The 23,546-nt window shown below is 38.6% G+C and overlaps 1 protein-coding gene and 1 long non-coding RNA gene across 3 annotated transcripts in view; one reads left to right on the top strand and one right to left on the bottom strand.

The window, feature by feature from the left end:
- Nucleotides 1-21,927, bottom strand: part of LOC111343732 (uncharacterized) — a 28,363-nt gene extending 6,436 nt beyond the window's left edge. For both annotated transcript variants that reach the window (XM_088733413.1, XM_088733412.1), the window contains exons 1-2: nt 21,787-21,927; nt 1,062-1,445 (exon numbers count right to left, since the gene is read on the bottom strand). In XM_088733413.1, coding sequence (XP_088589539.1) covers nt 1,062-1,445; nt 21,787-21,850 — 448 coding nt within the window. In that variant the 5' untranslated portion in view covers nt 21,851-21,927. The remainder of the gene's footprint in view (nt 1-1,061; nt 1,446-21,786) is intronic.
- Nucleotides 8,040-10,738, top strand: LOC111343734 (uncharacterized). Its single transcript, XR_002696096.2, has 5 exons — nt 8,040-8,380; nt 8,825-9,170; nt 9,468-9,520; nt 9,957-10,058; nt 10,594-10,738. It is a non-coding gene; the product is annotated as an uncharacterized LOC111343734 (long non-coding RNA).
- Nucleotides 21,928-23,546: the final 1,619 nt, after the last annotated feature.

Here is a 23,546-nt window from a genome sequence, read left to right on the forward strand (position 1 = left end):
GTTAGATTTTAAGCTTAACTATGGTAATAAAACTCAAACGCAGCTAACACTACTCGTTTAGTATATGTTGTTTCGTATTCAGTGTGGGGTGCCATTACCGCCAATATTCAGCTACTGTTCTTTTATTAAAATGGTGCTTAAGATATGAAGCCAATTATGTTTTATGCAGCTAATCAAATTATAAAATGATTAGCTGCATAAAACCTAATTGGCTTCATATCTTAAGCACCATTTTATAAAAAAACACCAGCTGAATATTCGCGGTAATGGCACTCCATAGTTTGAAAACAAACAGGAAATTCAGGTATGATAAAAAATACAACCAATTAGCATAACTGTTAAAATTCATACAAATCATGACGGTGTCAGAGCGATTATGCTGAGGTCCATACGGCTAACTCATCATGGCGAGCTTGCTCTGATATCCTTTCCGATAATTTGATTGGAAGGCCACACAACTCACTGCAGCCGAGTTTTACGGGGCCGTTATCTCGAGGAATCTTCTTGTTTTTGTGAATTCGGCGGTCTTTCATTTATAAATTACTTGACTTGAACAGTTTGTTTCGTAATTGCCATGTGAAAAAAGCTTGTGCATTTTTTACGAGGCACAATTCTGCCGAATTTCCCTAAAGAATTCCTTTTCAGATTAGATAATTAAACGAAAAAACTTCAGGCAAACGTGTTAGAGTCGACCTGCAGAACTATTTCAGTTTGTGAACTTTGATGGTTTGACATTTTTGACAGCTTTAGTCAGTTGTTGTTCAATCAATTAGTTTAGTTAAGCCATTCTAACAAGAATTCTGATTGGCTTATTGTAGCCTCATTTATTACAGTATAGAGCATGCTGACGACCCTTTTGTTCGCTTTGGAAATCGAAGCTTTGTTTGAAAATACAAAGTAATATATAGGGTATTTAATAGAGGCCTTGACTGTGCTCTGTTATGTTTTAAAACACTTAGAAAGCAGCTAGAGCACTCAAGAAACACTCAAACTACGTCTCGTGTTTTTTTCCGACACTTCTTTCGTGCTCTAGCCGCTCTTTGCTTGTGGATGATCAATACCTGTTTCTTCCTCGCAAATCCAACCTCTTTGTACCTCGACTTTTACAGTACTAAAAGATACATAGAATCCAAATTTCTCATGAATCATCCCATAAAAATCGTTTGGGTCAGGATTTGAGCCCTGCCATTTGTCAATAGTGAGAGGTTTACCATTGATCCAAGTCCAATTCCCTGTTGTAATATTTCGCTCCAAGCCTATAAACCATTCACCATTTTTACTGCCTACTCGGTTTTGAATCTCATTTTTGATAAACTCCCATTCCCGCTCTGTTTCCATCATCACAAGTGTTTTCTTGCGGTTTTGACAGCTACCCATTGCTTGTGGCCATGTCCAACCAAATGACTTGTTATTAAAGCTATAACACGAACAAAGCTTATCTCCATCTAGAATGAGAGAAATTGCAGAGACGTTGTCTCAAGCCCTTATAATAATCAACAACAAAATGGGTGTGTGCGAAAGCATGTTTTACTGAGTTAAATTATTGGTGTTAAAACTTACTGAACGTTTTCCTGAAGCTAAGGATTACAAACAATCACTGGACAGATAGTTTGGTAGGGAATGATCACCATCTCCATCATGGTTCAAGTATTAATCAATTATTTCGCCTATCTAATTCCAGTCTATTATTTAGTAGTTGCTCTTAGCGAGACCAATGAGATTGGAAAAAGAGTACCTAAGTCAGACGTAGACGACTTTGGTTATCTAGAGAGAAGAGAAGAAGAATGCACGGCGATAACACAAACTCGCTCCATACTCACATCAGATAAACATCAGTAAACATCCGCTTGTAAGGCGGCCGCTCACAATGGAAAGTACATTACTTCCTAAGGCTTTCTCGAATCTTTATAAGTTATTTAGTTTCCTTTGAAACAAGGAAGTATCGCAAATATGATTATAATGAAAGTCAATACCATGAATCATAACCATCAAACTCTCGACTCGCCCGGGTTGTTTATTCCACAGTCACATCACATATTGCTTCACTGCATGAAATGTCGAATATAAGGAGGTGCCATGAAGCGTTATAAATTGTGTATACGGAACGATATACTGATGTATAATGATTTTGATTAAGAAGGACTGTATACGGTTCAGGATATTTCAGTCTCTTTATTATCCGTGTGTGTACTGAAAATTATACTTTCCTTACACAAGGTGTACGGTTAATTATACAAGTAACTAAACATACTTAGAAAAAAGCTCTTAGCTGGATGTGTACTGGTCATGATATAATATCTTCTAGCCCACAGAAGTTACTTGTAGTGATATATTTGGCAAATTGCATTTGAAATGTCGAATATAAGGGGGTATAATGAGGCAGTATACACTCAGTAAATAATAACAATAATAGTGATAATAACGATAGTAATAATAATAATAATAATAATAATATTAATAATAGTAATAATAATCACTTTATTTCATAAATATCTGAAGCCAGAAGCTTTTGGGGTCGTGTCATTAACTAAAAATATAAAAGGACAATATATACAACTTTCAAATCTATTGATGCTATATGTAGATAAATAGATAGATAGATAGATAGATAGATAGATAGATAGATAGATAGATAGATAACCTTTACTTTAAAACGATGAGTGTTAAAGCTACATGAGCTTGTTGGGTCGTTTGCAATTAAGTTATCACTAAATGTAACAAAAACTAAGACCTAGGGGTACGTAGAGAACGTCTAAACTTAAACCAGCGGTGCTTACGAATATGGAATTGTAAACATAAATTTAAATATATACAGTCATCTTTTTTAAAATTACAAGTGGATGCAGACATTATCTTAAAACTGAATTCAATAAAATGAACTAGAGATTTAAACTTTAGCCTGAGGTCACGATACGAAATATTTTTTGACAGGGCGCTACAATTTTTGGTCACTGCATTCCACAGGACCGAGCCTCTAAACATGTAGCGCGTGTTGAAGCGTGGAACAATTAAGGAAGCGCAAGCCTGAGTTGAATAATTTGTGGCCCGTTTCTTGAGAATCAGATCGATTAGTATAGCGGGTAACCTATCGTGGAAAGCTTTATGAAAACAGATAAAAATGTCTGATTTATAATAAATAGACAGAGTCGGCCACTGGGCCCGTTGTAGGACATCAACAGATGCCATGTCTTTCGGCAAATTAAAAATAAGTCTTGCAGCCCTACAATGAGGTCTTTCAAGAGACTGAAATAAGTCGTAATCGCAGCAAGATCCCCATCATGATTATAAGACCATAAGTCACTGAAGGCAAAATGACCTTAAAATAGACGAACGTTCTTAGGTAGAAATCTCGACTTCTTAAGCAATCCTAGCAAATGATTTTTTAAGTTCCAGCATATGCGGAGTCCAGGTCAGTTTCTCATCGACGGTCATTCCAGTAATCGTGATTTCGATACCCATTTAATGTAACAAAGAAATTAGGATTTTCTGTATGCACCCGCTTCAAATGACTGATAACTAGCCTATAATTGTCAAGGACAGCATTGCACATGTTACTTGGAAAACCCATCATAACTTAAACGCCACAAGGACGTAGGGATTCGGAAATGTTAATGGTATACTCGGGTAGAAGTAGATCTTTAACTCGAACGAAACCGCAATCAACTATCGATTGGTTTACTCCAATTTCTACGGTGAACTTTTTAATGTTTAAATTTTTTTTTCTAAAAGCGATTTCCCTCCAAAATTCGCCCTTCGTTCGCTAGTGCGTGTAAGCAGCTCCCTCTCCGTATCTCAATAGTCGAATAAACCTAGCTAGACCTAGTGCGTCGGACTCAGTAAGGAACTACAGTAGCGAGGTGATTGTTTCTTGGCTCCAGTAGCATGGGTCTTCTCCAGAGACTTTCGAGAGGATAGGTAAGCGAAAGAAATTTGCTTATCAACACATTTTATTGCAACTTTATGTAAAAACTTGACTCAGTTCCACTGATCTTTGTTCGTATCTTATCTTGCAGAAAAGGACGGTTTCGATGGTTAAGATCTTCTTGGCATTGCCCAAGAAGTAGAAGAACTGAGGCACTAATTTTCCTTTAATAAAATAGCGACTAAAATTCAAGAAATTGATCTCGATTAACGCTGAACCTTGACAAGGCGCTAGTTCTCCCTCGGTAAGATGATTAATTTTCCTGCCTAAGAATATGACGCATGCCTGCTTCCCTCTGAGTCCCAGCGGTTTCACAACTAAGGTCATGTGTTCTCAATTTGGCGCCAAGAGGTAGAGACGGTTACAATTCGAAACGGATAATGCGCCATTTGCACAAGACGAGCGTGACTTCTTTCAAGACTCACTGATTTAAGGGTTCCTCCCTCCGAATTCTTAAACTTTTCCTCGAAAAAATTCATTGATATTTTTATGTCCATGTGCAGAATCAAGTTCTACGTACGAGCAATCCGTTTTAGCACAGGTGGCCCAAGCTCTGTCACAGGCTCTTTCACAGTGAATATTAAAGAGTTTGTATAGTGGTTTAGTTGGACTTGCTTTTGAGCTCCGTAAATGTAAAGTTGTGTGAAAAAATCAAAGAAACAAAGTCTTACCTTCATAGAGAGTAGTCCGTGTAGTTCTCCTCGCGATTTGAGGCCGTTTTGATGTGTTTTAGCTTGACGTCCTAAATTACAGCGCATATTTAACGGGAACTAACTTCTGTTGACACATGCTCGCCAAAATCGCTCGAAAACAGCACTGAAATACTTTCCCTCGAATCAAAACTCGGCAGCACGAAAGCCAAATAGTTTCCCTTTAAGTTCACCGAAAAAATTCCGCAACAGTCGGTTTGACGAGCAACCAATCCAGCGAGAATTTCAAATTAACGGCCGTTCTGAATTCTTCTAATGCGTGGAAGGAACCCGGGTGGGTACTCGATATATTCCTGGGTGGGGAGGTGCGGCGCGGCCCTCATCCCTGACCCTGTTTAAGACAAATATCGCTGATTTTCCTACCCTGTTTAAGACAGAATTCCGATTTTTGACACCCGGTTTAAGACATTCAATGTGCCTGGTATCAATGCCAAAATGAACGGAATTCAATATTAATTACAATTAGAGCTTGTAAAAATTTTGCTGTTTATCTTTCAAGAAAAGATATCCTGTTTAAGACAAAAATTGATAAATCGATACCCTGATTAAGACAAAAAATGATAAATTCGATACCCTGTTTAAGACAAAACTCTCGAAAAACATACCCTGTCTGGCCGCACGTCTCCATTAAGCCCTTATAAGGGAGTACCCCACCCCCGGGGGAAGGGACTTCTTGTGCAGCTGAGAGACCGTTAATGCGCGGTCAACCTGGACACATACTAAGGTACCCTGGGTAAACTCATCGACTTGACTAGATCGTCGTTGCTGTCCATCTTCACTGTTTTTCATGGATTTTTACAAATATCCTCTTACCCGGGGTACCTTAGTATGTGTGAATGGTTGGTGTTAGAGGACTATGGGGAGGACCCGTTGAGAGAGATTTCACTAGGGTCCAGGCTGACCACGCATTGACGGTCTCTCAGCTGCACAAGAAGTTCCTTCCACCCATTAGAAGAATTCCGAACGGCCGTTAATTGGAAAATTTCGCTGGATTGGTGCTCGAAAAACTGACTTTGTTGGGATTTTTCTCGGTGAACTTAAAGGGAAACTATTTGGCTTTCGTACTGCCGAGTTTTGATCCGAGGGAAAGTATTTAAACACGAAGGCGCGCTATATAAGGAGGTCTTCCCTGGGAAGAACTAGGCTCATTTGTCACTCCCCGTTGATGTGTGCGGGTCAAATTTAAATGCCGGTAGCCGAACAAATGGAGCTAATGAGATATCTATTGTTTACTTCCACCAGCATGGTGGCATGAGGTCACGTGCGAACCACCTACTTCGATCTCAAATTTACCGCCACAAATAAAGACAGTTTCCATTGGAGAAAGGAAATACAAATCTCAAATATTCTTGTATTGTGATGAAGACATAAAATTTTGAGGATTGCGCCCGCTTTTCACTGCTTTGGAGTAGCTTTAGCTCAAGCTGACTTGACTCTAAGCATAGTTAGTAGAGGAGACTGGTTAGGAAACGCGGCAAACTTCAGTCGGATAGCTTATTGTTCGATTTTATCGAGGTCACGTGACAATGACCCTGCACACATAAATCCAAAATGGCGCCGCGGGCTTGTTTCGACAGTCACGTAGCATTTAAGTTTTTGGATTTTCTCCGTGATCGAGCGACATCTTACCTTCAAAATATAGCTAAAAACATTAATCAAGTCAGTGGACATAATGCCAGGTGAAAATTTTTCAGTATTTGGCTGTGGAACGTGTAGGAGAAGTAAAGGAATTGGAATCTGGAAGCTACTGGCGCCGCGAAACGCAGAATACAAGAATTGGCGAGAAGACTGGCTGAAAATAAATAAGTTACTCTATGTTAGATACTTTAACCATATAGCCTTTATACTCATTTTGTCTATACAATAATCAATAATGAGTAATATTTAATATGTTGCAGGTTGTAGCTACCAAATTAATCTTTGTAATAAATTACTTATTGACAAATTGTGGCAGGCTCTTAATTCTAACTATATCTGCCTTTCTTGTTCTTTGCTGGCTCTACAAATTTCCTTTCGTAGTGTTTCTGTCTTCATTTGTTTACATTGAATTTTGTGTTTCTGTATAACATCTTTGGCCAGTAAAAAACACCGTACAGTAACATATATATGAATAATGCTGTCCAAAACATCTTTTGCAATGCTGTTATCTACCACTATGTCTGAGTCCAACAACATGGTGTTATATGCTTAGACCAATTGAACATCACAAGCTGATTTGGATTCTATCTTAACATTGTCAATCTTCAGCTGGAGACTTCCTGAGGTCAGAATCCTAAAATTATGTTCTATTCTCTTAAAAATTGTTTGAGCTTGTTTAGAAATAACCCAAAGTCCACCTCGGTTTAAAGATGAAATTAGTTTTTGACTCCCTGCAACATGCAAATCTTCTGCTTTGCCAGCTTTCAGTATTGAAGCTGTTTGTTCAGTATGTGCTGTGGGATTATATACATTGTTCACCTTGCTATAAAGCTTGTGCAGTACATATCCTCCAATATATTGTAACCCTGCCATTTCTCTATTACACAGTTTATTAGGGATATTGGGATTTGGTGATTCATCTTTCTGTTTGCTGTGAGCTATCAAACAATCAGCCACTTTGGTACTAAGCAATGTTGCCGCATTACTTGACAACCCCACAAAAATCTTTGTTGAATTGAGGCCTATTCTTGAATAGTACTTCGAGTAGAATTGTTCTGCATTTTCAGTTTTAACCAAACGCATATACATGGATTCTTCTTCTGAGAAGTTCATTTTTTCTTCATCCCAGGCAATCGTATATCTTCGTAGCTCTTCTTTTACGCTTTGAGGGTAGATTTTCTTTCAATTTTTTTATCTCGTGCTTTCATTGATAACGCTTCGAAGTCTTCAGCAGTGAATTTGGCTTCTTGAGTCGGTTGATTTCAACGCGCTTGTTCCTCCTTATGCTTTATTGTCTTGTCTTTTTAATCCAGCCTTAGTCTTACATTTCTTTTGGCACAACTCGCAAACAATTCCCTCTTCATATTGAACCGAAAAATCGAAAGATTTTCAGTAAAAAAAAAAAATGTTGTTGTACTACGACCGATGCCATTGCTAAGGGCATCAATAACTACAAAGTTTTTGGGCGAAAATAACGTTTTAAAGGCTTCTGAAAGACGTACAGAGTCAGCTGCTTCGACAAAGTGCTCTTGTAATTCTTCCTCGTTTTCCAAAGTTTCCAATATGGCATCAAAATCGTCGCCGAAGAAAAATAAGTCGTTCATGTCCTCCATGTTGTTTTGGTTCTGTGCAGGGTCATTGGTCACGTGACGTTCAAGCGAAGCTCAGAGGACAGACAATAGGCCGGCCCTTTGAAGTTTGCCGCGTTTCCTAACCAGTCCCCTCTACGAACTATGCTCTAAGAGTTCTACATCACACGACGGTTGATTGACAAATGGTCCAGTGGGACCTAAGGCTCCTTTTATAGCGCGCCTTCGTGTTTAAGTGTTGTTTTCGAGCGATTTTGGCGAGCATATGTCAACAGAAGTGTTGTGTCGGTCACATGACCTGAAGAGGCAATGACACGTGGAACGACGAGCGAGGGATGTCGATTGAATTCGTTTGTTGTTAGTTATCTTATATGTGATTAAAGAGACGTAGTTACGGACAGAATACAACAAGAAGTTTCCGAACTTCCCGTATTTTATGCGCGGTAAGTTAGGGTGTCAAGCTAAAACATCAAAACGGCCTCAAATCGCGAGGAGAACTACACAGACTACTCTCTGTGAAGGTAAGACTTTATTTCTTTGATTATTTCGCACAACTTTACATTTACGGAGCTCAAAAGCAAGTCCAACTAAACCACTATACAAACTCTTTAATTATTCACCGTGCAAGGGCATTTGAGAGAGCTTAGGTCACCTGTGGTTTTAGACGTCGATTGACGATTCACAAAACGGCAGCGATGATGAAAATTTAGAACTACTTTCGACACCCAATGAAAAGGGAAAACCGCTCAAGGATTTTTGTATCATGGACGAGGCATTATTAATATGGCTGGATGGTGAAGATTACATTATCAATTCCTTTCTTCCCATTTTACCGCAAAGGAAAAACAAAACGTGCCAAGTGAACTCCACACATTGAAAGTAATATCATTAGTTGAGTGAATTTTACTAACAAACATGCAAAACAATCATACAATAATATATGCAATGTGCTGACCCTTTTCCAGGGCTATTTGGAGGTCAAGATTTTCAACAAGATGAAAAAAAATCTACAAACCTAAACGTCCAGCGAATCCTGCTATAATTTGCTGGTCCCTCTAAGGTCAAAAGGCACCAAGAACGATTTCAGTATTTGGGCAAAGCAGCCAGACTTACCAGCGGGTGAGACTCTGGCAACTTTAAAAGCCTTTTCTGATGAAAATCGCCATGAAGTCGGGAAAAACTCTCGAAAGCACAAAGCTTACAAGGATTTCATGGACAAAACATTCCCCCTTCACCACTTTGAAATCATAACTGCCCCTAAATTGGTGAAGGATGTGTTAGTGGAGTACCTTTCTGAAATATTTCATCTATGTAAGTATTGGCTGTAAATTGCTTGTTTCTGTCCTAAGTGTAAACCAGTTACAGGTTTGTTTGTTTTTTGTTTGTTTGTTTGTTTTTTTTGCCAACTTTTGGCTGATACTAGGGTGCCTGTGAGAGGTTGCAGTGCAATACTTTTAAGTGATATGCTTCCCAGTTGTACTAATTCTATTCTTAAAGGGGGAAGAGGGATTTTGTGTGTACAAAATGCAAGTTCCTTACCAATAATTTACACTTGTGTTCCTTATTAAGGGTATGGACAGTCCTTAAGAATAGCATTTCTCTCTTTAGGTTATCAGCACAAATGTGGTTATGAATATCTCAAGAGTACATTTATTGGAAAAGTAAGTAGTTAAAAGCTCAGCTGTGTAGAAGATTCAATGATGATAAAATCCCAACCAAATTATGGGAAAAATAACTTATGTGGCTGCAGCATATCCTAAATTAGAATATGCTGCTGCTAGCAAAGATTAAGTGGTCAATGAGGTAATGGAATGGAATAGAATGGAAGCTGCCCTTAGTGAAGAGGGATGAAACAGAAAGTAAAAATGAGGTTTTCAATCATTTACAAAGGAGTAGTATACCTTAATTTGTGTAAAACGTTCTGCTGCTGTCACAGACACCTGATTGGAAATCACCTTCGACTTTACAACTTTTATAAGCCCTGGCTTTAAGGAGAATTTATCCAGACTGCTAGATTAGACAATATTCTGTTATGTGGGTGTTCATTAATGTCTCCCATTTTCACAAAGAGTAAATTCTTCTATATTTAAATTTCAGAAATTAAAAATAATTGACATCCCTGCTGGTCATCAACAAAGTTCTGCACCAGTAGAGTGGAAAGAAAAGGGGACTGCAACATGAAGTTCTAACCATTTGGAGGTAGGAGTCTATAAACACTGCTACTTTGGAGCAAAAATACTACCGAGCAGCTAAAATTACTGAGCCCAATTGCTTTTGAAGTCCAGATACTAAGCTTTAAGTACTTTAGGGTTGTATTTAATTTCCTTCTATTTTCCATTTTTGGGATTTAGCAGAATTTTTTTAATCCTGCTGTAGTCAAACAACAAGATAAATACTGCACATGCAATAGTTGATTCCTTTTTTTTTTCTTCTGATGGTTGAACTGCCCACATGTACATTTGTGATGTGCACAGATACTTTGGGAGTCGTGTAGTATTTTTTCAAGGCTTGAAGAGAAAACAAATTATAAGCATTGAGCTAATTTCCCTCTTCCATTTTAATGCTTTGGCTTATAGTTTTAGAAAAACATCCTACATATGTAGATGTAACATTTGAGAAAAATTAAATGAGGGGAAAATGACCAACTGAACATGGCAGACTAGCCAGTAATTTTGATGTTCCTTTGCACTTTGGCTTGTTTTTAATATAGTTGTAAAATTTGTTTTTGTTGCAGAGAGGCTGATGTTGATCCGGTAGTTATAGATTACATCCTGCCACCAATTGTTATTGTTAGAGATATTTATGACATTGATCTCCTGTATATAGTCACAGAGGGGAGTATTATTTGTCAGCTACTACAAGAAGGAAGTATTGATGCTGTCATTAGGTTTCTTGGCTCATTTTATACTTTTAGTGTCTCCCACAATCAGTCAAAGGCAATTTTTACTTTTTTTAGAGCAAGCATTACTTGAAATTGGGTGCGGGCAGACTCTTGTTACTGTTTCCTCCTTTTTCAATGACTTGGCAAATGCCTGAGGTAGTACATGATGAAAGTGAATGCTTTAATAGTGTAAAATGGGATGTATTTTCACATCCACTGAAAGAATAGTCAATGCTGCTCCAAGACTCTTTGTCTTTCAGATGCAGAAATCAAACAAAATCTATATTCTTGTGCAGGAGCAGGACCACTTATTGCTGTTGTGTTATTAATTAGTAATTTTCTGTACTTCAAAAAATTCAGTCAGTCTCGGTTATAAGCTGCCTCATACCACATTTGTTGAGTCATTGAAAAGGGATGCTTTACTTACAAGTGTCTCTTGTGTGTATCTCAAGCAATGGTTGCAATTTTGAGAAGTATACTGATTTAGTGAAGAGATATATTTCAGAAAATGGTTTAATTAAAGTTAAAAATGTATATATTTATCGTTCCATTCTTTCAAATGATGTTTGTCCATTTATACCATAATAAAGAGTCTTCATAACTTTAAAATCATGGTCTGTAAAAGGTTTTAACAGTAGCAATACTTAGAATGAAATAAATTTGTATTTGACAGATAAAGTATGCTGTGTATACTCATTATTTGACTGTAAGGGGGGGGGGGGGATCAGTGTGCAGAGGAAAGAGCCCTCTACTTCTGAGTTTGACTTGCATTGGAGCTGAAATTTTGGGCTTTACCTCGGTGTAAAAACCTCACAACTGACGTCACCAAAATTAATGCACCGACATCGTTAGATCGCTAGAACGATAGATCGCTGGATGGATAGAACCAAAGCTCGATGGATCAATAGATCGATAGAGCGGTAGATCGCTGGATCGATGGATCCATGGAGCGTTAGACCGATAGAGCGGTGGATCGCTGGATCAACAGATCGATAGAGCTGTAGATCGCTGGATCGTTAGATCGGTAGAGCGGTAGATCGCTGGATCGATGGATCAATGGAGCGTTAGATCGGTAGAGCGGTGGATCGCTGGATCAATAGATCGATAGAGCGGTAGATCGCTGGAACGATGGATCAATAGATCGATAGAGCAGTAGATCGCTGGAACGATGGATCAATAGATCGATAGAGCAGTAGATCGCTGGATCGATGGATCAATAGATCGATAGAGCGGTAGATCGCTGGATCGATGGATCAATAGATCGCTGAGAAGCGTTGCGTGACGATACTAAGTAAGCCTGTGTGTGATGGAAATAGATCGTTGGATCGATGGATAGTAAGATTTACATAATTAGTTTATCGTTGCTTCATTGTAAGTGATAAAAATCTAAAAACAACATAAAAAACTTTAGTTTGATCCCTCAAAGTTTACGTAATGCATTCTTTTCTTTCGATACCTTGACAATCCCGGGACGAGACTTTTCGTTAACTGATTAACTTTATTATTTCCTTTTATGTAATGTTATTGCTGCCCTTTCGCGCGGATTTCAACCTGTTCTAAGCTGTTCACGAACTTGCTTTAAGTCCTTGTCCTTTTGCGAGTTGTTTTTGCAACGTTTTGATTTTTATGGCGGCCAAATTCTTAAAGCTATGGTTTTCACTATTTTTCTTATTTTGTTTTACGCCTGGGAGTTCCTTGGTTAAGTTAAAAAAGGAAACAAAAGGATTTATTGGGCTTGTTATTGAAAATAGCAACGGACAAGTCATCTGCTTCTCAAGTGCATGGGCCTGTTCGTGCAATTCCTCGTGGAACGCGTGTCAGGAATGCGGTTGATGACTCCCCCAGTGCTTTTCTGGTACCAGATATCTTGTTGTGGGATCCACAGTTACATTTTCCAGAGCTAGTCCTTCTCTGTCCATCGTGCGATGAAAAAAAATACTCAAGAGACCCTCAAAGCCATTCGTTGGAAAGATGGTAGCAAAATGCTTCGCTGGACGCGTGGCTCCAAGTGTGAAATAAGTGGATTGACACAGGCGATGTTACAGGCTGGAGTTTTGCCCGCTCCAGACGGGGCAAGACCAACAAAAAACAAATTACCATTTTCTTTCCAGGGATCGAAAAGTTTTACAGTGGTGTCCACTATTAGCGCTCCGGTACACGGTAACATTCCTGTGAGGAGCAAATCACGCGTTGTGCCATGGCTCTTGGCGAATATATCTAGCCACTCTTGGATATTTCGAGGGGCTATCTCATCCCAGGGAATCTTGATGTCTGCCAATTTTGACTCTAAATCAGCGACAGATTGTATCTCAGCGCAAGAACTCACATTAAAAATCAAAACGTTGCAAAAACAACTCGCAAAAGGACAAGGACTTCGAGCGCGGTCGTGAACAGCTTAGACCAGGTTCATGGAAATCCGCGCGAAAAGGCAGCAATAAAAGGTAAGTAAGTAAGTAAGTAAGTAAGTAAGTAAGTAAGACTTTATTTAACGAGGGTAACATGTGACAGTAATGAAACTGATAAACTAATGGCCCTCGAAAATTAAAATTCGGAAAAAACAAAACAAAAAAAAAACAAAAAGGAATTGTAACAAACGTAACAATATTAGGAATAATTAAAATAAATAATTAACCTATATACATCATAAAATATTTAAAGATATAAAAAAAAATTACAGGAATAATTTGCTAAGAATTTGATTATCTAAAACTATTTTAAAAAGGGAACGCTTAAAACATTTTACACTGGTACTCCGTTTGATGTCCACACTTAATTTGTTCCATTCTTTCGTGGCTCGCACAGCAAACGCTCGACCCCCTTCAGAACTTCTCTTAAAACGCGGGCACATTAAGTTTAAATTACAGAAACGGGTTTGTCTATTATGAGTGTCGGAGTTTCTGATAAGAATATCATTTATATATTGCGGGGTATTTCCATTAAGCCTTTTGTAGGTTAGAGCGCAACGATTGACGTATGATTCAGCATAAAAAGGAACCCACTTTAAGGTGTTAAATAAGCCGACAGAAGGTGCTGTTCTTTCGGCATCAAGGATAATTCTAGCCGCACCTTTTTGAAGACGCAGGACTTTCAAAAGATTTTCTTTACTGCAAGAAGTCCATGTCGTGCTACCGTAAAGCATTACAGGTTTAATGATCGTAGAGTAGTATATGTCACGTTGATTGCGTTTCAGATAAGGACTTATGTGACGAAGGAGTCCAATACGTTTCGCCAACTTTTTGCATAACTCCTCAATTTGGCGATTAAATGAAAGATCCTGATCCAATGTTATCCCAAGTAGTTTGAAATCAGTAACATGTTCGATATTGCTTCCATTCAAGCTAACATCTATTGAGGTAGAGGCGAGAAGGTTCCGCAAACGTTTGCCTGTTACCAGCATGGACTTCGTTTTCTGAGAGTTAATGAACATTTTGTTTCGTGCTGACCATTCATCTAAACGTTTCAGATCTTGATTTAAAGCCTGTGTCAGATGAGGAACATTTTCCCAGCTAGAGCATTTTGATAAAGTTGTGTCGTCAGCATAAACGTTTAGTGTTGAATCACGTATACTTAAAGGCATGTCATTTACAAACAATAAGAAGAGAATGGGTCCTAAAATTGATCCTTGAGGTACTCCTTGTAGCAACTGCTTACTGGTAGAACAGCAGCCATTTATACGCACATATTGTTTTCTTCCAGTGAGATATGACCCAAACCACTTTAATGATATATCGTTTGCTCCATAAATAGATAGCTTCTTAAGTAAAAGCTCGTGATTTATCACGTCGAAAGCCTTTCTAAAATCGACAAAAGCTAGGCCAGTTACCATATTATTATCCATATTAAAGAGCAGTTCATCAGTTAATTTAATCGGTGCCGTTTCCGTGGAGTGATTAGGACAAAAAGTTAAAAAGGAAATAATAAAGTTAATCAGTTAACGAAAAGTCTCGTCCCAGGATTGTCAAGGTATCGAAAGTAAAGAAGAATACATTACGTAAACTTTGAGGGATCAAACTAAAGTTTTTTATTTTGTTTTTGGATTTTTTTTTTTTCACTTACAATGAAGCAACAATAAACTAATTATGTAAATCTTATTATCCATCGATCCATCGATCCAACGATCTATTTCCATCACGCACAGGCTTATTTAGTGTCGTCACGCAACGCTTCTCAGCGATCTATTGATCCATCGATCCATACCCGTAAAACAGTGCTCGATACATATAGTAGAGCGAGTATAACGTGTGATAAGCAGATTAAAGTCAATCAACTACATTCATCCCTACAGACCTGTTTCGTGGTTGCCCACTCATCAGGGGATTTTACTGACAGAATAACGCAGTACCATTGCTTATATACTGTACTAATTAACATAATTGATTTGGTGCGAAAAGTGTCAAGTCAGCTGCTTCGTAGGAGGGCTTTGTTTCTGTGTCGGCATGAAGAGACTAGTTCGTTACGCTTGTTGAGTGTAGATAGGTCAGGTCGGCAGAAGATCAGGAATTTCTCTTGAAGGCCTAGGTTGCATCGTTTGCTTGAGCAAACGATGCAGGTGAGGGGATAGAATGCGCCAGGTGATGTAATAGCCGATGTTGTTGTCTTTAAGTGTCCAGATGTGTTTACTGAGTTCGGTAGAGTTGCGGTGCTTTGCGTGTCGGAACGATGAGGTGTGGTTGCTGTAGCGGGTCTTGAAGTCGTTTGCAGTGAGTTCGATGTATGAAACCGTCGAGTTGTTGTCTTTACGTGTCACCGTAGCTTGGTAGATAAAAGATTGTTGGAGGTAGTTTCCGTCTAGCTGGCATGAGTTTTCTTGTCGGCAGTTGCATTTCTTGTTATTGTTAGCGGTAGTGTCGGCGGTTGTATCGACAGTCTTTACGTGGGAAGTCAGGTTTCTCTCGTTGTGGTTGTCAATGATTTGTTTTGTATTTTTCATGTAGCTGTAACTGATCTTGATTGTGTTTCTGTTGAAGATTTTGCGAAGCTTATGGTCTTTAGGGAAGTGTTTCTCTATCAGCACGAGGAATTTATGCCCAATGTTAGTGCTGGTGTTCTTGCTGAAAGGTGGGTTGTACCAGAGGTTGTTGTTGCGTTGACAGTTCTTGCGCCTTCGTGTGTGCGTTGGTTCATAGTGAAGTGTGTAGCTGTATCCACTGTCGTCTAGTGCTTTCTGGTAGGCGGGAGATGCTTGGTCGAAGGAGGCTCTGTCGGATGAGAGAGATGATAAGCGTCTGTTGATGCCAGCGGGGATGTTTTTTTGTGGTGATCGGTGGGTGGTTGCTCTCGTGGTGGACGTATTGCAGTGTGGTGTTAGGCCTTGTGTATGGTTGGTAATTGTTTTGGCTGAGGTTAAATGTGGCGTCTAGGAAGTTGATTACTTTTTTCGTTGGCTTCTATGGTGATGAGGAGTCCGTTGGCGTTAAAGAAGCGGTATATCTCTTTCTTGATGTTTTCAGTGTCCTTAGGTGTGGCGTCAGTGGTGGCAAGTCCGTCGTCTCGGTATAGTCCAACATTTATGTTAAGAACCTGTAGCTGAGAGAAGAGGAAGTTTCCGACAAGTTGACAGGTTTGAGCGCCGTCGTAGCTGCCCATAAATACGTCAAATATAGTGTCACCTTTTGTAATGACTCTGAGTGGGTTGCTGAATGAACTTATTCCGATAATCAAGACTTGAATTACACGATAACTCAACTACTAATCCGAGCACGTGAAACACTCTCTGGCACACTCGCTAACACTCTCTTACGCACGTGCTCACTCATTTGCATAAATGCATCTCATTACAACTTTATTTTGCCAGGGTTGCTGTTTGTGGGTTAAAATCGAGCTTTTGGCGTGAATTATAATGTTCCTTTCGCCGGCGGTAGTGCTGTCAAAATTGGATGCGAAGTTTAGTGCTTTGTTCAGGAGGGCTAGGCCGATGGATGGGTAAAATCCTTTATATGTCGAAGCAGATGAAGATGGAGTTGTGTTTGTTGCTTGTAGATCGAAACCAGTTGATGACGGCTGAGGTGCTTTTCCAGGGGTTGAGGCTGCTTTTTTTCGCCATATTGGTGTTGATGCGGTCGAAGATCTTTTGGCTCACTTTGCCTGTTTGGGATTTAATGCGTCTTTGTTGGCTGTAGTGTCTACTCTGCCGTCGATTTGCAGTTTTGTCGCGATGTCTTTGTTTGTTTCATGGATTGCTAGTGTTGTTGTGGGGAAGGCTTTTTTGTAGGATTTCGCTAGTTTTTTTTCTAGTAGATCGTTGTATGTTGTGGGCTCTAGTTTTTAGAAGTTAGTAGTTTAGTCTGCTGGGACCAGTAGCTTGGGTTGGTTTTTGATTGCGGTTGATGTCTTCTTTGAGCTGGTCGAGGAAAGGATTGTTCACTTGCTTGAATTCTACAGACTGTATCATTTTAAGCATGTGGTCTTCAATCGGTGGAGGGTTCTTAGTCGACTTGAAGCCGTAGTTCTCGTTGGATGTCGGGGAGGTGCTAGGATTTAGAAAGAAGTAGACCTTCCAGCGTACTCTGCATAGAAACGGTTTGGTTTTTTCGATTAGTCGTTGTAGATAGTCGTTGCGCGATGGTAAAGGAATATTCTTGGTGGAGTAGCCGAGGTTTAATTTTTCCATGTTGCGGATTGTCGTAGAGTGCTCAACAAAAACTTGTAGTGATATAGAAGGGTTGAACTTGATATCCGTAAAACAGTGCTCGATACATATACATATTATAACCACAAACCGAACTTCGCAAACAAACCAACATGCCGCCTTATCAACCCGACGAAATCCAAAATAGGCAAAGTGAGCGAAAAGATCCTCGACCTCATCAACACCAACATTTGCACAACGATCAGTTTCAAGATTTTTTTAAACGACCCAAATCTACAACTTAATGATTATGATATTCAACGATTGAAGAAGTTAATTTATAACCCATTTTCGACTAATAATAGGGGAAAAGTATTTTTATCAATGGAATTGCAATTGGACCCAGATTACTCAACATATTAGGGACCTTTAGCAGTGACGACGAGAACGTGAACGTGACCGACCGGAAGTTGGGACAACGAACTTCGATGCTACCACGCATGCCCAATCGAGCACGAGTCGTCGTCCACATGTCGTTCAGAACGCCATTTGCCGCCATTTGCCGTCTTGACGGGAACGTGAATATGTTTTATTTGCTTTCTAATTTCTACCTACCTATCTAAGGGATTTCTTCAATCTAAAGGGTCGGTTAGGGAATAAAAACAGTGCCGAAAGTAATTTGATCGAACCGTGATGGAAAAAAACTTTATTTCTTTCGAGTTGCAGATTGAGCTTTACAGTTTACAGCGGAGAAAGCAATGGCGGATGATGATAAAAGTGCTGCAGGGTATGTACGTAGCCTTATAAATGCGTTTCTAAATATAAATCGCGGACATTTCGTTATAGTTTTGTAATTTATACCAGCTGGCATTTTTAAGAAGATTTCTGGGCTTTGAAAAATATCCGAACCGCTCGGATCGACAGTGTATGTAAAATTAGCTCAGCTCTGAATCACTTGACGTTGATTACAACACTAAAAAAAAGTTAAATTGTTCTAGTGGATAATTTTTGCATTTTCAAATAAGCAGTAAAGGACTCGTCCAGGTAACCGATGTGCTAAAGTATTTATGTTTCCCGCCGTGGACGACGGTCCCGTCCCAGGCCTAAATCGGTCATATACGTCGTCGTCCACGTTCTCGTCGTCAGTGCTAAAGGTCCCTATTGACATATGTGATTACTAAGTTAAAGAAATGTTCAATCACTTGGCACAAACAGCCAGTAGGATTAGTTTTTCACTTCTGCACTGTAATATCAGAGGTATCTTGAATGAGTATGATGATCTTGTAGCCTATCTTGATTCCCTAGTGCACAAATTCTCAGTGATCGGTTTAACTGGAACGTGGTTAAATAAGGACAATGTAAATGATTTTCCATTGACTCAATACAATTTTTGTGGGTAAGGTACGAGATCATAAACAAGGGGGTGGTATGGGAATATATGCGAAGCAATCATGCCAGTATAGTGAGCGCCATGAGCTATCGATTAACATTGATGACATAGTAGAATCACAGTTTATAGAATTAACGAAACCTAACAATATGATTGTAGGTGTGATATAAAGGCCTCCAGATGATAAACAAGAACTTTTCAAAGACAGCTTATCTGATCTACTTCAAAAAATTGATTCACAGAAAAAGAAATGCTTTCTTATGGGAGATTTTAAGATAGATCTGATAAAACAGAGGAAAATCAACACACTGATGACATTTTAAAACTTATGTTTCCATCCTCATTTTACCCACTAATTTCAAGACCTACAAGAATACCAAGTAGAAGTGCTACACTGATCGATAACATTTTTGTTAAGAGTCTAGAAGATAATTTCACAAGTGGGTTGCTCTTTACTGACCTTTCTGATCAGTAAAGTAACTTGGGAAACTCTTCACGTCTTGAACCAAAAATTAGAACATGAAAAGTGGGAAGATATATACAATGAGCAAAATCCTCAACAAGCATACACTAGGTTTTATAATATAATCTACAGAGCATTTCAAAGTAGTATACCAATCGTAAACCAAAGTACTAAGGATTTTAAAGCCTGTCAAGTACCCTAGGTGACAAAAGGGATTTTAGCCTCTAGAAAAGTTAAAAATAAACTTTACTAAATAGTTCCTTAAGAACCCAACTGATACAAATGAAAAGACTATAAAGTATATCGAGACAAGTTTAACAAGATTAAACGAATTGCGAAAAAAAAAGTACAACATTAATAAACTGAACGAGGTAAAAGGAAATGTAAGAATCACATGGAAACTGACAAATAAGATATTAATTGACAAGAATAAATCTAGATCAGAACTACCAAACAAATTCTTGAAAAAAGATGATTTAAGTTCTGATCCTCTTGAAATAGCCAACTGTTTCAATGAATATTTTGTAAATATAGGGTCAAATTTATCTAAAAAATACCAGAAAGCCTTGTTGATTTCAAATTATATTTAGATGAGAGAAAATGTAGCTCGATATTCTTGGATGCAATACTAAAGTGAAGTAACAAAAGAAATAGATCGATTAAAAGTTACAAAGTCAGGTGGTTATGATGAGATGTCTCCAAAAGTTATAAGAGAAATTTGAAAATACATAGTTAAACCTTCGACACACATATACAATCAATCACTTCTTACTGGCATTTTTCCAGATGAACTCAAGATAGCAGTTGTAACACCGATATTGAAATCAGGTGACAAAGAATCATTGAATAATTATAGACCAATCTCTGTTCTACCATGTTTTTCAAAAATATTAGGAAAACTAACGTATAAGAGAATTGTTAGTGTCCTAGATAAACATAACATTTTGAGTGAAAGTCAGAATGGAATTCGTAAAAGCCCTCAACGAACCTAGCTATTTTGGAACTTGAGACAAAGATATCAAAAGCAATAGACAATATTCGTATTCCTCGACGGCCCTGGGACGAGTAAGCGCTTGCGCGTGAATGAGAGACTAATGCAGGGAAAAGTTGCCGCGAAATACAAGAAAGTTATGGTCGGTTTGGCAGAAATGAAAGTAATTTTTAAAAACTAGAAGGTTCCAGAGCTTAAAAAAAAAAACCTGCAGGCTCCAGGAATATCTGTCTCCAACTAAAAGAAGGAAGAATTAGTTGATCTGACGGAAAAGCCCACGAACTCGCTCTCGAATTGACCGACAACTGTGAGTCCATAAGTGATGTTGTGAATGCGAAGTTGGTTACAAGAAATGGTTTAATCCGAAATCCAGAAATCCAGATGGTTTCTAACCTTCGATTAGTCAGTCTTAGTTGCCTTCTGAATTCTGTTTGTCGCGGAAGCATTCTTTAAACGTCTCGTCTCCGGATCCTGGCGTTGTTTCATGTTTCACTTCTTTTCGTTGGAGGTTTAGGAAAATCATATATCGTAGGAAAAGAGTTTGCCTTTGTTGGCCCTAACCCTCCTACAAAGTGTTTAGAGCATATACGAGTATGCCTTGTGACATTTAGGCTTTCCAGCCGGTATGCCGCGATCCACCTTCAGCTTCGACGTCTTTCCTGTCCACTTATCCCAGGAGCGTACTGTTTTTTTTCGTCATTTGTTGGCAACAGTGGAAAGTAACATTCGAAACGTTGGGGTATTTAATTGGGTTCTTTTTCTTAGCCTCGCTGTTGGTACAGTTGTAGGCATAAGAATGATGTTTCGGCATTTTTTACGCGCAATCGAAGAAATCACTACATTAACACTTCCCCGCATCAGCCTCGCATTCATGCTCAGGGCCTACTCGTCCCAGGACCGTCGGGGAATACGAATGTTGTCTATTGATGATAAACCATGATTTACTATGGGTGTATTTAGATATCTCTCCAAAGCACTTGATACTCAGTGGATCATAATATCTTACTTCAAAAACTAAAGTACTATGGGATAAGAGGAATTGCATTGGACTGGTTTAACAACTATTTGAGAAAATCTTCTTTCCAAGAGTCAAAATACGTCTTATGAATGTTTTTCTTTTTCATAAATAAGGAAGTCATTTTATGGTTACAGTGATAGATATGTTAGATATCAGACATGATCGATGAGCATCACGACAATAAACTCGAACGAAACTTATGAAGTATAATCTTCAGTTCCTTCCCCACTTACTAATCCTCGACAGTAACAAGACCAATCCAAACACTAGAAATGCGTACATATTCCCAAGACAAAGCGAAACTTTAGTTAGACACGTTACATCGGATCAATAATAATTGTATTTAAATAATGAAAGCCACTTAAGTTCTTTTTAAATCGAATCGACCATCTTTGCACAGCCTGCGTCGTGTTTCGGTGAACTCCGTGAGAAATCTTTCCACGAGTCAATATACGTCTTATCAAGTATTTCTATGCAAGCATGTCATTTTGTTCGTAAAACGTCGCAGTTTAAAGCGATGGATACGTTGGATATCAAATATGATATATGAGCATCACGACAATAAATACGAGCAAAACTCATGAAGAAACATCTTCGATTATGATTTCCCACTTACCAGTTCTCGACAATAACAATTCAAATCCAAGCACTATCGAGGCGTACATCTTGGCGAAATTCATTGTCCTTGACCAATGTTTTGGATGAGAATGTTTGAAACACCACGAGAGCGAAAGTTACGCCTGCACGACCAATTAAGTTATGGTTGGAATTTTCGGTGTCACACAACGAGTGACTGGGTATCAGCGGAAGTTTAGCGTGAGATCACGCGTCAAGGAAATTGTAAAAATGAATTAATAACAAGCTGATTTCAAACAAGGACAAGCATACGGAATAGAGAGATTTGGAATGTGAAAAACTATACCAACCTTCACGAGCAGCTTACTTTATAGCTTTAGATATTAAAGAGACGCATTTTGGATATTTTTGGAAAGTTCTTAAAGGTTTTGCCAGCGGGATTGGGGTCGTCAGGGTCAGCCACTTAATTAACGCCACAATAAAAGGAATAATTCAAGATTTTTTTCCCTTCATCCATCTGCTTGTGTCTACTTTTCAGTTATGAGCTTATGATATAGTCTGTGGCCTTTTGGATAACATGGTTCGGATACATTTTGAACCGATGAGATACTCGACCGGACAACACCACTGGATCATTCTAAATCTTTTATTCCATAATTTGCATGTATTTACTTAATTACTTTTTACATATGGATTTGATAAACAAGGTCACAAACACATATTTTATCTAAACGATGTGTTTATCTTTTTATTCATTTGAAGTAGTTTTATTGAATACTTAGCTTAGATCCTGCACTAATTAAAATGACAGCACAGCCATATTGAATTTTTTAAATACATATCATCTCCGTAAAATGTCTTTCCTTGTTTTAACTAGCAACTGTACAGGAATGATATTTGATATTTCAATTTCCCGTGTTCTTGAAACCGAATTACGACAGACTACGCTTTCATTTTCCAATGGCAATTTTTTTAAGCCCAAAAGAGCCGGCATATCGAAGTCGTATTCATTCAATAGACCGCCTCCCGCTTAGCTCAGTGGATTGTTACGTGCATGAATGACCAACAAATGTCCGCTAACAAAGCATATATGAAAATAGACTCCCGAGTACGATATATGGCACGCAACAAAAATGTAACAACAAGCAGTTACCCATTTTAACTATTATTTAATTAGTTTTACATTGTCTAATTTACTTAGGTTAAAGATTAAGTTAAGCAGTTCATAAAGCAGGCTTACAATCCTTCATGCCGTGTAAGTGTTCGTCGTCTCGATCAACTTCCAATTCCAACATCCGCCGACTGAAGACCATAGCGCTTGGCTTTCTTAATTCATGACTTTCTTTCCGTGTACACAAATTCTTCCGGAGGACTCCATAGTAAACTCTGTATTCTTTATCTTCTTTCTCTCTCGAATATCGTCTTCTTCATCTCTTTCTTCTCTCCGGATATCGCAAGGTCAAAAGGTCATAACCTCGTCACATCATATCTTCCACAAGTTCAGTCAGCCAGCCACGAGGGTAAGCCCTCGGGCAAATCTCCTTTGTACTTCTCACAAGCCAGCTTTTATACATTTACTTTAGTTATCTAGAATGTTCTATTACTATTTATAGCGTATTACAAGTTGTACTATTTTTGGAAACTGCTGAGTCACATGAAAGAAGTTTCTGGAATATTACAGATTACAGATAATTCTAGAAAAGTCTGGGATTGCGTGGCAGATTCAGTAAAAATAATTCGATCCTCATAACAGGATAGAGCGCTGGACTGTTGTGCGGGAGGTCGAGGGTTCGAGCCCCG

This window comes from Stylophora pistillata, chromosome 9, assembly GCF_964205215.1.
Source record: "Stylophora pistillata chromosome 9, jaStyPist1.2, whole genome shotgun sequence".
NCBI classification, from domain to species: domain Eukaryota; kingdom Metazoa; phylum Cnidaria; class Anthozoa; order Scleractinia; family Pocilloporidae; genus Stylophora; species Stylophora pistillata.